Source organism: Lepidochelys olivacea (assembly GCF_965140295.1).
Source record: "Lepidochelys olivacea isolate rLepOli2 genome assembly, chromosome: 10".
NCBI classification, from domain to species: Eukaryota; Metazoa; Chordata; order Testudines; family Cheloniidae; genus Lepidochelys; species Lepidochelys olivacea.
The window spans coordinates 60532160-60546576 of record NC_140420.1 but is presented as its reverse complement, the minus strand read 5'-3'; the positions used below and the strand labels follow the sequence as shown (position 1 = coordinate 60546576).

Sequence of the window (14417 nt, the reverse complement as noted above, 5' to 3'; positions counted from 1 at the left end):
AGAAATAACAGTCAAAAGTTTAAAATAAGTAGAACTGTATCCCAGACCACATTAACAAATCCAGTAGGGTCCAATTTTTTCAGCCTAAGGGCCAAGCTTTAGTTCAAAAAAGTCAAAGGACCACAATCAGTACTTTGAGGGCAGATTCTCTGACCTGTTCCACTCCATTTAGGCAATGCAGATGGCATTAAGGGAGCAGAAACCATTCACATATCCTGTAGGGATTCTCCAGGCATGAGAGAGTCCCCATGGGACATAGAACAAGTGTAACCCCTGCTTCAGTACTTTCCTCATTGCAGCATGGAAGCACGTTGGGGAAGAAAGGAGCAAGTTAGGAGCAGGGAGAAAGTGGCTTGAGAACAATGTGTTCTCACTATATCCAGCTGGGATGTAGTCTTTAGGGACCGTAACCAGTTGGCACAAATTAAGGCAGCCTGCAGGCTGTTCTAACCTGCTTTGGGGCTGGAGGAGAATCAGGGATCCACAACTGGTTATTGGTTCTCAGCTTCTCCTCTTTTCCTCATCTCTAGGGCTGCCCAACTTGGTTTTGTTTGGGAAGGTAGTCATATTTTGTTGGGCTTCCTAGTCTCAAACAGGGCCAGGTAAGCGCCTATCCTGTTATCCACAACAATCCCACAACCACATGTACTTATCTCCTCCCAGAGCCCAGGCTCCAACCCAAGCCCAAACATCTATACAGCAATTTTAGAGCCCCACAGCTCAAGCCCTGGAACCCCAAGTCAGCTGACCCAGGCAAGCCGCAGGTGCTTAATTGCTGTGTAGATGTACCTTAAGATTCTGGCAGGTTTAAGTGATCATTAATAGGACACTTTATAACAAAATTAATGCCATTATGAAATAAGAGATTTACAGATGTATTTAGCCAACAGCAGGCTTGCTGTTTTTCATTTAAAATGCATTACTACTGACAAAATTACAATTGCATCATAACTGTTCGGTCAGTTCAATCAATATATGTCAAATCTTTTTGAATGGGTTAGAAACATTTAATATACATTGCTTAATACTCAAATAACATTTCACTGCATTTTACAAAGATTATATTAACCCTTCTCCAGACCAAGATTTCCCAAGTCGTATGCCTGATATTAAGCACCTAAATTCAAAATTAGACACCTAAATACATAGCCTGATTTTGAGAGGCACCAAGTTTTGAAAACTTTGTCTTCAATGGGAGCCGCTAGTGCTGAGCAACTGAAAAATCAGGCCTTTAAAGTTCACCGCATCATATTTGAATATTTTGGCTCCAGTTTTTTAAGGAAGTGTTTTAGGGTTGTTTGTTTGGGCAAATTCGTATACAATATGAGCATTATTTAATTTCTAGTCCTATGTGAAATATTTCTAATTGGATGACTTCTGATTCCACAACAGTTCTGATGGCTGTTCCTTTCTACATTAGCACTTTAACTTTGGTAGCAGAACTATGAACATAGTTAATAATGTTGACTAACCACTGAAGTTGTTTTAAAAATCCATGAGACTACATTTGTTTACTTAATAACAGATTTGAAATTAAATATAGTAAAGTATGTTCTGTTATTCAGGCTAGCCAATATTTCATAAAAAAAAACAAATGACAATTTCGGAAACAGGTAAGAAAATAAAATGTGTATTATTTACTTCTCTTTCTGCACTATATTTACCCAAGTTATAGTAGTTCTTATGAGAAGTATCTTCTCTTTTACCCAATTTTATAATTGGGATGAGCGCAGAACAAAAATGTCTGGTGACTTCACTGGCTCAGGCAGAATTTGAAATAAGGGTTTTCCAGATTCCAACCTGTTAAATACACCACCATGCTGATTCTAGCCTTTGTTAAGAATCTTGTGCAGTTCCATGAATCATATGTTCAATCTTCTCAGCATCTTGTTCTAAAGTTTTATTTGTAGGATCGATCTTGAGAGCAGCTTCATAATCCTGGAGACCTAATATTAATACAGCAAGCAGATTATTAATCCTATATACAACAGTATTTATACTTTTTAACAGCTAGTTGGAAGTAACTTTCCCTAAGTTATATGCAAGTAAAGGTAGGGCAGCTTGAGTTTCAGATAATTTTACTGAATGGGATTTGGAGCAGAACAAAATATGGTCTTAAATATTTTCATACAGCCCAAAGTTAATTTAATAATTTCATAAGACTAACAATGGTTTCTAATGGAAATATCACACAGTTATATTAAAATCTTAAACTATTATTAAAACTTACAACATTATTCTAAAACACAAACAGAACCTTTTATATATTTACATGGTGCCTTGCAAACTCACTTTGTCACATCTTTGCCCTAAAAAGCCTGCAGCCTAAGGCCTCAAACCTGCAAATGGATCTGCACAGACAGAGACTTGAGTCTCTGTGGTACTCCACTGAAGTTATTAGGTACGCACACAGGCACTAAGTCCAACCACATGGATTCGATTGCAGGATTGGGGTTTAAATTAGAATAGACACATGTACTGTTCAGATAAGCAATGATGCAGTGAATACTGATGAGAAGAAAATAAGAAAGATTTCTGGAAGAAGTGGATTCTGAAGAGGAGAAAAAGGATGTAGGAAGGCATGAAGCTGAGAATGCAAGAAGAAAACTAAGGCTATGTCTATACTATGGACCTTACAGAGGTACAGTTGTAACGCTACAACTGTGCTGCCGTAAGGTTTCCAGTATAGCCGCTCTTTGCCGGCAGGAGAGAGCTCTCCTGACAGCACAGTTAAACCACCCGCCAACAAGCGGCGTTAGCAACATTGCAATGTCCACACCAGCACTTTTGTTGGTGAAACGTACGTCGGTCAGGGGGGTGTTTTTTCAAACTCCTGACTGACAAAAGTTTTACCGACAGAATTGCTAGTGCGGACAAAGCCATAACCTGTGAATAGAGTAGTCTGAAAAGCCATAATGAGTGCAAGGGGGAATAAGAAATTATAAAACAAATGTAAGAGGTGAAAAGGTTTATATAGTCTCAAACTGGATATGAAACAGCAGGAGAAAAGCCAACAAAGTGATTCAAAAGGAGAGGACATGACCAGAGTAGAGGGAAAAAAATACAAGTTTAAATAGTGGCATTTAAAAAATTTACCTCATACCTTCTCTCTCATTTTTAACTTTGCCTTGTGAGATAAGAATGGTATATTATTAGAAAGCTCGATAGATACGCACCATTATTACAGATTTTCTAACAAATACAGGGGAAAATATTTTACCTGTCAAAAATTTATACATTTCAGAATAAAAATAATGTTTTAAAAAGACTTGTTTCTGATGACTTCATAAGAAAATATTTACAGTTTATATTTTTACGTCTTTGGAAAAATTTGGGAGTTTAAGATTTTTCACTTTTTGTGATATATAAACTGTAACTGTATGTTTTTTCATACTATACATATATGTATCTCAGCAATAAAACAGAAGTTCTTTAAACATTATGGCCCCAATACTGAAAAGATTTAAGCATATGAGTAGCCCATTGATCCTAATGGGATTACAGTCATGTAATTTTAAACACATACATAAGAGTTTGCAGACTCAGAGCCTGAATTCTTACCTTCAGCATACAACTCCAGCTGACAAAATGCTGTCCCACGCCTCACATAAGCTTTCACTCTAGCATCAGCATTGTCTGAAACAGGTGGTATCAGTAATTCTAGTGCCTTTACAAATAAAAATATCCAAGATATTTAGAGACAGATTTTCTGTGGCCTAACCTCCCATTTGCAGATACACATGCACCCACAAAAATCTGCATTCTCATTTAAATTACCTGGTTTGTGGTGTAACCACTATGATTTGCATTCACAATTTGTTTGCAGGTGCGAAAACGCAAGTGCAGTTTTAAAAGTGTAAACTGTCCCACAGTAGGGAATCTGGATCTTAGGTTGGTGCATAAAGTGTTAATGATTATTTGTAAACAGCAAATATATTCCATTATCATAGTCCAATATCACAAATAGTGCTCCAAACAAAATATTAATCTCATTACTACAGTTACTAGGAGAAATAAGTTTAGAGCCTCATGGAGTGCTTAGTTCAAGCAAAGATTTTGGGACCCATTTTTTTCAAAATATCCATGTGTGTCAGGTAATGAGTTTTTTTATTTTTTTAGTAAACTAAGTAAAAACACAGTACAAATTGTGCTGAAGCACTATTAGAAAACAGAACATAGAGATTTTCGGTCTTTCCACAAGCAGTGGTTGATCAAATATTGAGACATTCCAGCAATCTTTTAAGAGAATCTTTTGGATTATTGTTGGGTTTGTTTTTTTTTAATTCTTCATACTAAGTGCAGAACGAAAGACAGATTATGAAATTTATGTGGGTATATTCTATAAACCTTTGTCACTAAAAGCTTTTTTAAAAGAGTAAGTATATCTGTTTATGTTCTTTTCTTGATGGGCACTATTTTATTAAAAATATAGTTACTGTACTATCAAGTCCCAACTTGTTAGATTATACTGCATGAACACAAAATTTTGAAACCATCATTAGCCAATCATTTCTCCTTTAATCCAACCCTTTAATAGTCATTTTATTTATCATTAGGGCTGAACAATCCAAAATGTTGATACATCATTGTCTGTGTATCAAACTTAAGCTGTTATATAGTGTCCATAAGTATTTACATTCTTGCTTGACAGAAAAATTAGCTATATGTTAGTTTAATATCATATCCATGTTATACGGAGATTAACTATAAAAATCTACTTTGTGTGTAATATATGTATACCTTAGATGAATCTTCAATGGTCTTGTGCAAGTTTCTCAATTTAAGGTGACAAGCAGCACGATTCAGATACAGTACTGGAATCTTATTATTTAACAGAATTGCCAGGTTATAAGCATTTACAGCTGCAAGATAGTTTCCTGTGGCAAACATTTTGCTGAAAACATAATAAAAAGTACATTTTAAACAAGGAAAACATAATACAATACAGAATGCCTATCTACTGTAAACAATTTGGACTAAATTAACAATTTCAAACAAGTTAAAAAAAAACATTAAAAACTGATCATTTATGACATTTTGGATGACATAATAAACAATGTAGATGCAGTCTACTCAAACTTCATGCTGGCAGCCAGGTTGGCAAAAGTTTAAGACAAAGTAAGGTAACACAGCACTGAAGAACAGGAAAAGCAGATCATATTTCCATGGATATGGTGCAGACAATTAATAGACGTTAATGCCAGACTTTTCTCAGATAACGATCACCTAATCTAAACTCCTGAATAACAGAGGCGATAGACTCCCACCCAGTAATTCCTGCATCAAGTTGATAACTTCTATTTGGGCTTTATCGTATCTTTTACACAGATATCCAGTCTTGATTTAAAAGACTTCAAGTGATCGAGAACCCACCACATCACTAGGTACATTGTTCCAATGATTAATTACCCTCCCTGTTAAAAATTTGCAATTTACGTCCAGTCTGAATTTGTCAGCATCTGCTTCCAACCATTGGATCTTTTTTGCATGATTAGAGAGCCATCTGCTATTAGGAATCTCTTCCCCATGTAGGTACTTATAGATTATGATCAAGTCCCCTCTTAACCTTCTCTTAAATAAACTAAACAGATTGAGCTTCTCATATTATAACAATAATATTAATATACCATCTAGTTGTTATATAGCACTTTTTATCGATAGTTTGCAGAGTTTTACAAAGGAGGTCAGCATCATTATTCCCATTTTACACATGGACACAGGGAGGGAAACGATTTGCCTAAGCAGGCCAGTGACCTCGCAAGCCTGTGGCAGAGCAGTCTTCCGAGTCCAATCCAGTGCACTATCCCCTAAGCCACAGGCTCACTATAAGGCATTTTTCCTGGAACTCAAAGATGTGGTGTATACATTATTTGTAAATCGTCCAGTGAAAATGATGGAAAATAAAATTCTGCATGGAAAGATAACATACAAACTAAAAATTTTCTACACTAAAAAACGGAATCAGCATTTAACTTCCAAAAAATAATGTATTCGGTAGTTATGTTTCTGATACATGCTTGTAGTCATATCTTGGAATGAGTTTAACTCACTTTCCTTTGTCCTTCAACCAGTCTGGGTTCTTCTCCTCCTCATTTAAATCCTTCAGCTCAGAAAAATTAGCATTCATTGCTCTACGAGCCTCTGCTTGCTTATGCAGCCACTGTGGTAGGAAGATGTGTGTGCAACGTGTTAGCATTTTGTTTGTTTGATTTACTTTTTGAGATTTAGGTTTTCATTTTGCTTTCATCCTTTCACTTACTTATTGAGGAAATATTTCTTTACCCCATTTTTAGTAGAAACACCTAGCTGTTGATTCAAGATCAGAAAAGCTCTAAGTTTTCCCATATATTTTGTTTCTAAATGAGCAGTAAGGGTGCAGTACTGCCTGACTACTAAACTGTTTTTTGTTTATTGTGATTACAAAGAAGAATGTATCAATGCTCATCCAACAGAGTCCCAAAGAACAGATTGTGAATTTAGACCAAAAAATGTCATAATCTAGTTTGATCTTAACCCCACAAGAGGATAGAATTTATAGAATGCATTTCATCCTTGTATGTGAAGTGAAATTTGGTATGGAATTCAAGTATAAACGTATAATTCTTTAAAACTGTTTAAAATAAAAACAAGCTATTTCTGTAAATCTGAACAATCACATCTTAGGTGAATAGTGATTTAGTTGGAAACATTTCTTTTAATATTACACATAAATAAGATTGAAGAATCAGTGGGAAACTGGTGTCTTTTCAGCTGCCATCCAGGACTGAGAACAGGGGCTCCCACTGTCAGCCTCCTGTATGGTCGGGCTCCTGCTGTCGAAATTGCAGTTGAAGCCAAATATTGTGGGATCCACAATTTCTGCAATATCACAAATTAAGTAGGGCCTTACTTATAGTACATATTCAAGGTGATTACAATAACTTGGTACCGTTATGTTTCTTTTAAAAATACAATTTCAAGAAATAATGTGACTGTTTTTCCAGACCAACATTTAATATAAATTATTTCAATTACTTCAATTTATAGTCCTGTCTTCCCTGCCATAATAGTCATATTACACAGTACAACCAAGGTTCCTATTTGCAGTTTATCCGTGATGAAAAGTGTGATCAGTGATATAGAATAGTTTACTTTTCAAACTAACTTAGCAACCTGTACATATTCAGTAGGAAAATCGATAGAAAATACAGGACTCAAAGAAATATATAAAGGATGACAGGAAGGACCAAAGCAATGCTCAGCACTCTACAACCACAGGAATTGCTTAATAAGGGATATAGCTTTCTTAAGTTAAAGGTGGATGACCACTACTCCACATAAGTATAGAAGAGAATATATTTGTATCTCGGTTAAATTAGAAGTGACCATTTCAATGGCTCACAATATCTCTAGTTTAAACTAATTTCAACAAAGGAAAATAAATGAGAAGTACATATGACTTCATGAAATGACAGGAAGATTGGTAAAGATGTATCAGTCTCATGTCAAGAATAAGACTTCCACATTGTAACTTCTATTTCCAACAGTATTACTACCAAAATGTGAGCTTCCCTGCTTGGTTTAGTAAAGCAATCGAAGACCCATTCCTATAGGACTGTAGTTGGCCACATGAATGAATAGCACTACAAGCACCTCTGAGTGCAGTGAGAGCACCCTCACAAAATGGAAAAATATCCTTACCTCTTCCTCTTCTGCTACTCGGGATTCTCTGAGAGCTGTAGGAAACACTCGAGATGTGAAACTAATTTTAATAGTACCAGCAGATCGAGGAGCAGGGAAAGATTCTTCTTTTAACTTCCCTGAAAATATATTTTCAGAACTACAAGCTGCAAAGATAGAAGTAGAACAACAGAAGAAAGCAAATTTATTTTTCCATTTTCTCCTTTCCCCATCATATTTTCAAGTAGACCTAATTTACAGTTTTATAAAGTAGAAGTGCACCTCAAGTTTTTCTGTTTTGTGTCCTGAAGGAATAGCTCTAAACACATTAAAATCACACTTTTTTATGCAAGTTGGTTATATCGCCATACACAGTAAACTCACAGTATGTACAATTCCTGTAGGATGTACAAAACCTCTGTAAAATTTGAGTTTCATATAAATCAGTTTTGGTTTTCATATGAATTTCAGATACAGGGACAGATTTGAGGTTTGGAAAATGGGGGCTTACACTGAAGGCTATATGCAGAAGTCACCCAATCATTTTGCAGTATATTTTACACTGAATATCATGTAACATTTTGGGGCATTTCCGCTTTTATTAGGAACTTGGTAGCTATGTTCCATGAGAGAGAAGGTTTTTTTAATCCAATACTTCTGTGGTTTAGGAGTGCACAGAAATCACTAATTAATTAGCATTAAGAAGCAGCATTTAATGGAATGGTATTATTTGCAATGAAGTATTATGTTGAGGGGCTCGGAAGGAAAGAAAGGGTAAAAAAAAAATGCTAAGAACCAAAATCTCCCCTTACGTGTGACTCAATACATTGACAGCAAGTAAACAAGAGACTAAACCAACTGGAGTCAAAAAGAAAAATAAGTAGTTCAGTACAGTACCTAGATATGAAGGTAGAACATACCAGAAACGCCTAGAAAGGTTTAAGAATTGAATTTTTAATACCACAAACATAGTATATAGGTTATAAAAAAGGTAAAACTTTATTCCACAAATACCACCTCTTGTAGATATACTTCTAGTCTTGGAAGTTCCTGCATTTAGAGTTTTAGCTTTATTTATTTCTTGCTTTTTCTTCTCCTCTATTAGTTTCCTTTCTCTGCGCATTTCCTCTTCTCTTTGTATCCTTCTTTGTTTCTCCTCATTTCTCTGCTTTTCTTTCCATCTCTCCAGCTCCTCAGTGACCTTCTTTCGCTCCTCCTCTTTCAGATTTTCAATTCTCTTTCTCTCCGTTTCTTCTAGCTGTTTGAATTGCAGAACTATCAGAACACGTAACGTTTGGTGAAAATGAGCAGAACAGAAATGAGAGTGCATAAGTATCTTCCCAATTCTACACAGCACTATTATTAATATGTGACATTATATACAGAATTGAAGGATTCTAGACAAATAGTTGGAAAAGGAGGAAACTGATTGGCTTATACGTATTAATACGTAAAATAACTCACAGAGCTTGAAAAACATATGCCTCAAGCTATTTTAATATCACTATTAGAGGGGCAGGCTTAGGAAAATTTAGGAAAGTGTGATGCTTATTGAGTTGTTTTATTCTGAGGAAACTACATTTTTCTTAGCACTTTGGGCTGCTTTATAGTACTTGGTGGGAGACTCACCAAGACTATGTAGAAGCTTAGCATGTAACATTCTTTCCTTCGATTCAGTAATGGACCACTCCTCCAGCATGATACTTAGGAATACTTTGCTACTGGAGCTGCTACACCCTTCTGATGGAGTCTCTGACCACTTCTGCTTACAAAAGATCCTATGGCACTATTCAAGAGAGTAAGGGTTCTACCCCAGTATCCTAGCTACATTTCAGCTCAGTATCTCAGGGAAATTTAGAGCTGTAAAATATACAGTTTCATTTGAATACATTATTCTTAATTTCCCACTTCTCCTGAAACTTAGATGCTCATGTAGAATAGCTAACACATGTCTACTCAAGAAATAACTCCATTTGCCCGACGCTGAAAGTGATTCCTGCATATGCAATCTTGAAAGCTCTAAGATTCTGCTTGTTATATTTTTAAAAGCTATGAAGTTTTGACAGTCCTCTTGCATTTTATGAATATCTTAACAACAAAAAAAGTTAACATAAATGGTCATTTCATGAGGTATGCAGAAAAGCAATTTGGTGCAAATAAAGGAATATAAAAGTTACCGTTTTTTGTGAGTGAAAGCATTGTAGAACAGAGGTAGGTGACTAAGGATCAGCCGTAGCGCAAAAGCTGCATACCACAAATTTTATATTCCAGAACGAAGGTGAATAAAATATTTCTTAGAGTCTACATTGCTTAATCCATATATAGAGCTCACCTTACCTTTTGTGCCAAATTATTGCAATCCTAATCTCCCTTTAGATACCAACACCTGCCTGATCTCACCAAAAAAAAAAAAAAGTCAGTTTATAATTAATGTGTTAACAGTCCAAATTTTTTCACAACTGTTTTCCTCTATATGGATATACCCAAACTAAAAGTAAATGAGGAATTAAGAGTTATGCAAATTCTCCTGCCACTTTAATAAAGATGACTACTTTAGAAAAGATATTTTTAAACAGCATATTTAACCCCAAACCTGTCAGGTTAGTTGGAAATTATGTAAGATTATATTTCTTGTATTTAATTATTGTAAAGTCGCATATAAATTTACCTTCATTGTGGCCTCCAGAGCATATTTTTTATGTTCTCGTTTTGTAACAGCTTTTGATTTTTCCTCTTCATCTGCCTTCTCTTGGGCTTTTATTATAGCATTCTCCCTTATTCTCTGCATTTTCTCTTTGTCACCTGAAAGAAAATCATTTGAGAAATTTAAGACTGAGGTTCATGTGTTATTCATTGTGTACAGGACAAGAGAATTTCTCTCATTATTGTATCTGAGACAGAGTGGCAAAAATGTAGCCCACCCAGGTGCACAATACAACCTTCTGTTAATCACATCTTTAAAAGGGACAATATAAACTACACTTAAACACAACTACTATGTTTTATAATAAGGTTCGACAAGACCTATAATCTGTAGAAATGTTTCGTTTTTCTTTTTAATTCTCACAAAGAATAATTTGGTTTGGATTTAAATATTCCTCTACAGAGCTTGCTATCCAAACATTGCACAGTACAAGACACAGAAAGCAACTATAACAAAAGTTAAGCTAATTTATTTTCATTGTCAAACATAACTGTAATGCAAAAAGGAAGCAATCAGCAGTAACAGAAAATGATGAAATGAGATAGCTATCTATCTGTATAATCTAAGGTTCCTGGTATTTCAGGGAGAGAAAAAAAAAAAGAAAGAAAACCCAGTAGTTTTCTTCGAACACACCCATATATTCCTCTCCCCCAAAACGATTCATAAACATTATCTTCCCCAAGAGCTGGAAAATATGGACATGCACAGCTGAAGTCACCCAAACAACCTTTACTTTGCCCCATGCCATTGCCAACATTCCATGTTTCACACAACATATACTTCCACACTTACTATATAAGAGGTAACCTTACAAAAATGAGTTTTGAAAGCTCAGATTTATTTTCCTTAAGTCCGCAGTCATCTGTAGGATATTAGCTTTATACACATCTCAAACATCAAATGTGATCCTTTGCCTTTCCAAAGCTCCATACACTTGACACATAGTCACTTCTGGTCTTAGATTTGTTTGTGTAGCTATGGACTATTTATGGCAATTTTAAATACAATAAACCAGAAATTTCAAACAATACTTATACATTTGGAAGCAAAAGTTTGTTTGGAGATCAGGGCAGAAAGTTTGCTGTTATTTATCCCAAAAGCAAGTTTGTATACTGCTGAGGAGTTCAAATGGCTCTTCATAATCCCAAAGTCATTAGTATTTGTGATGAAACTGAAAGGTTTCAGTTGAAATGTCAGTGAGGAATCACTCTCTAGCATTAAGAATAAATCAATCCAATAAAATGTGTTCTTACATTTGGAAGTAACTTGTGTGTTAGCTACAGCCTCACATTGCCTAAGTTTCTGGTTCTTCTCAAAGGGTTGCTAATGAGGCAGAGTTAAGGTTCTTTGAACTTTGATTTTCTAGGTTAATATTTGCTGTTGTGTGTATGTGTTTCTGCTACTCTGTTCAACTAGAGCTTGAGGTTGGAGAGAGAAGAAATGCATGAGCTTTGTTACAAAGAAAAAAACTACAATGTGCTACTTCATGTACCTATGAATTCTTGCAGGGAAAGGGTTTGGTATGTTTTTGCCTGTCTTTTAAATAGTCCATCTATGTTCCACAGTAGACAACTTACCGTTTTCCATAACCAGGGATTCCCACATGGCCACTTCTTTTTTATATAAAGTGAAGAAAATGGTCTCATTTCTGATCTTTGCTGTACTACTAGTGTCATCAATAGGAGCATACAGAATGGCTTCAAATAAAAATGGAGGAACATTTACCTATAAAATGTAAATAGCAAATAAATATACATGCGTATTTATTTTAAAAGTGTTTCATTAAATAAAATTTTTAATAAGATTGTGGCTAAATAATAAATCCCCAACATATATTTTAAATAGTTAGCAAATGTTTTCTCATAATAAACCAAGAAAATCATAAAAGCTGGTGAGTGAGAGAGACTCCACTAACTAGACTGTAATTTGCAGTAGAAGAGATCATTTACAGTAGCTTAACCATCTCATTAAAATATTAAAATAAAATTAACATTTATAAATGAGTCCCAATTCTAGTATACAGTGTGAAATGCCAAACAACATTGAAAGAATTAGAGCTGCAGTGATAATGCAAATTATTATTTGCTTGCAAATGCTTATAGTATTAACCAATACCAAAAACTAATAATAAGTAATAAAATATACTACTTTGGAACACTAGTTGCAGCTTGACAATTTCCATTACATATACTGTAGTCACAAAAAGTGCAATCATGTGAAAAAAACCACCCAGCAAAGTACAATGAGAAACACGGGACACTGACAAGTACTTTTTAAGAAAAAGATTTAGTTTAATACAAACTAAAAGTGTATGCACAATTTCCCAATAATTATTGCATTGATTACAATGTTGTATTTTTTCTTCTTGTTACAGTAAAGGAAACTTTTCAAAGGCATAAAAGACAGCTTGATGCCCAACTTCCATTAAAAGGCTTCCAGTAGGAGTTAAGTGCCTAACACCCAGTGATTGAAAATCTCTTCAAAGGTGCCAGAATCTGCCCTCGTTTTTTCTTGTGCAAGCCACAGGGTTGCGGAGCTGTAAATGAGTGGGAAATTTGACCAATGGATTACAAATCATTGACGGATGGAGTTTGGCTTAAAATCCTGAGTCTACCCTATATCTGATTTTAAATCAATAATATAAAGAGAAAGTAGGAGATAAAGTATAACCACAGAAAATTGCTTCATGTAGTTAAAGTGTGATAAAGCAGCAGTGGTGGCTAAAGAATATTTCCCCAGTCACCTATCATAGGTCAGTTTAACAAGAATACTGTTATATTACGAATCAATATTTAGTTTTTAAATGGTTTACTCCCCACTAAATTGTAGTTTGTTTGGGGAATACAAAACAAAACAAACAACTCTCTATCACTTTTCCCTTGTCTAATTCATTCATTTATGTACATAATATGCCATATTTGCAGGGGTGAAAGTAAGTTAGAGGACTTACCCATAGGCCAGAGACCTGAGCAGGGGGCGTGGCCTTAACCGAAAGAGGCAGGACCTTAAATCCCCGGGGCCCTTTAAATCAAGATTTAAAGGGCCAGGCTCCAGCTGTAGTAGTGGCAGCTGGGAGCCCAGGGCCCTTTAAATCATCCCCGAGCTACCAGCTGCAGGGGTGGCTGGGAACTCCAGGGTTCGGGGGTGATTTAAAGGGCCCAGGGCTCCAGCTGCTGCTACCGCAGCGGAGCTCGGGGCCCTTTAAATCACTGAAGAGCCCCGGGGGCTCCCGGCTGCCACCACTACCCCAGGGCTCTGGGCTCAGGTAGAGCTTTAAAGGGTCTGGGGCTCCGCTGTGGTAACGGCTGACAGAGCCCCGAGCCCTTTAAATCCCCGCCTGAGCCCTGCTGCCCGAGCCCTGGGGTAGCTGCGGCCGGGCTCTGTCAGGGATTTAAAGGGCCCCAAGGCTCCAGCTGCGTTACCGCCCCAGCCCTTTAAATCCACTCTTGAGCCCCGCCGCCGCTACCTCAGGGCTTCGGCAGCAGGGCTCCGGCAGAGATTTAAAGGCCCGGGGCGGTAGTGGCGGCTGGAGCTCCGGGGCCCTTTAAATCCCCACCGCAGCCCCACCGCCACTACCCCAGGGCTTTAAATTGTCGTCTAGGAAAGCCGGTCCCAGTACGGCGCACCGGCTCTTACTGGTACACCGTACCGGGGCATACCAGTTTACTTTCACCTGTGCATATTTGTAACATAAATCAACATGTTTCAGAGTAGCAGCCGTGTTAGTCTGTATTCGCAAAAAGAAAAGGAGGACTTGTGGCACCTTAGAGACTAACCAATTTATTAGAGCATAAGCTTTCGTGAGCTACAGCTCACTTCCTCAGATGCATCATAGCTCCCAAAGGTTAATTTCTGTATCTGCCAACTAGCATCCACATACACACATGGTGGTCGCAGAACCATGTGTCTGTCCTGAAGAACAACAAAACACTGTGCCTGAGAGACATCTACCACCTTTAAGCAGTAAATCTGAAGGCCTCTCCTTCCTGCTTTAACGAATTGTAGTCAACCTTTCCCTGCAAATCCCTTTCAACTCTCTTAAAGGGTTGCTCGG

General features: G+C 36.6%; 1 protein-coding gene across 5 annotated transcripts in view; it reads right to left on the bottom strand.

Annotated features, from left to right (window-relative positions):
• Positions 1 to 929: 929 nt before the first annotated feature.
• Positions 930 to 14417, bottom strand: part of DNAAF4 (dynein axonemal assembly factor 4) — a 36922-nt gene continuing 23434 nt past the window's right edge. For 2 of the 5 annotated variants that reach the window (XM_084640736.1, XM_084640738.1), the window contains 8 exons: positions 11941 to 12088; positions 10328 to 10461; positions 8677 to 8917; positions 7681 to 7826; positions 6051 to 6160; positions 4741 to 4894; positions 3562 to 3667; positions 1665 to 1946 (listed from right to left, as the gene is read on the bottom strand). In XM_084640736.1, the coding sequence (XP_084496862.1) occupies positions 1837 to 1946; positions 3562 to 3667; positions 4741 to 4894; positions 6051 to 6160; positions 7681 to 7826; positions 8677 to 8917; positions 10328 to 10461; positions 11941 to 12088 (1149 nt within the window). In that variant the 3' untranslated portion in view covers positions 1665 to 1836. Of the gene's footprint in view, positions 1947 to 3561; positions 3668 to 4740; positions 4895 to 6050; positions 6161 to 7680; positions 7827 to 8673; positions 8918 to 10327; positions 10462 to 11940; positions 12089 to 14417 lie in introns of those variants that run through there. The other 3 variants (XM_084640735.1, XM_084640737.1, XR_014713246.1) reach the window with 3 other exon arrangements.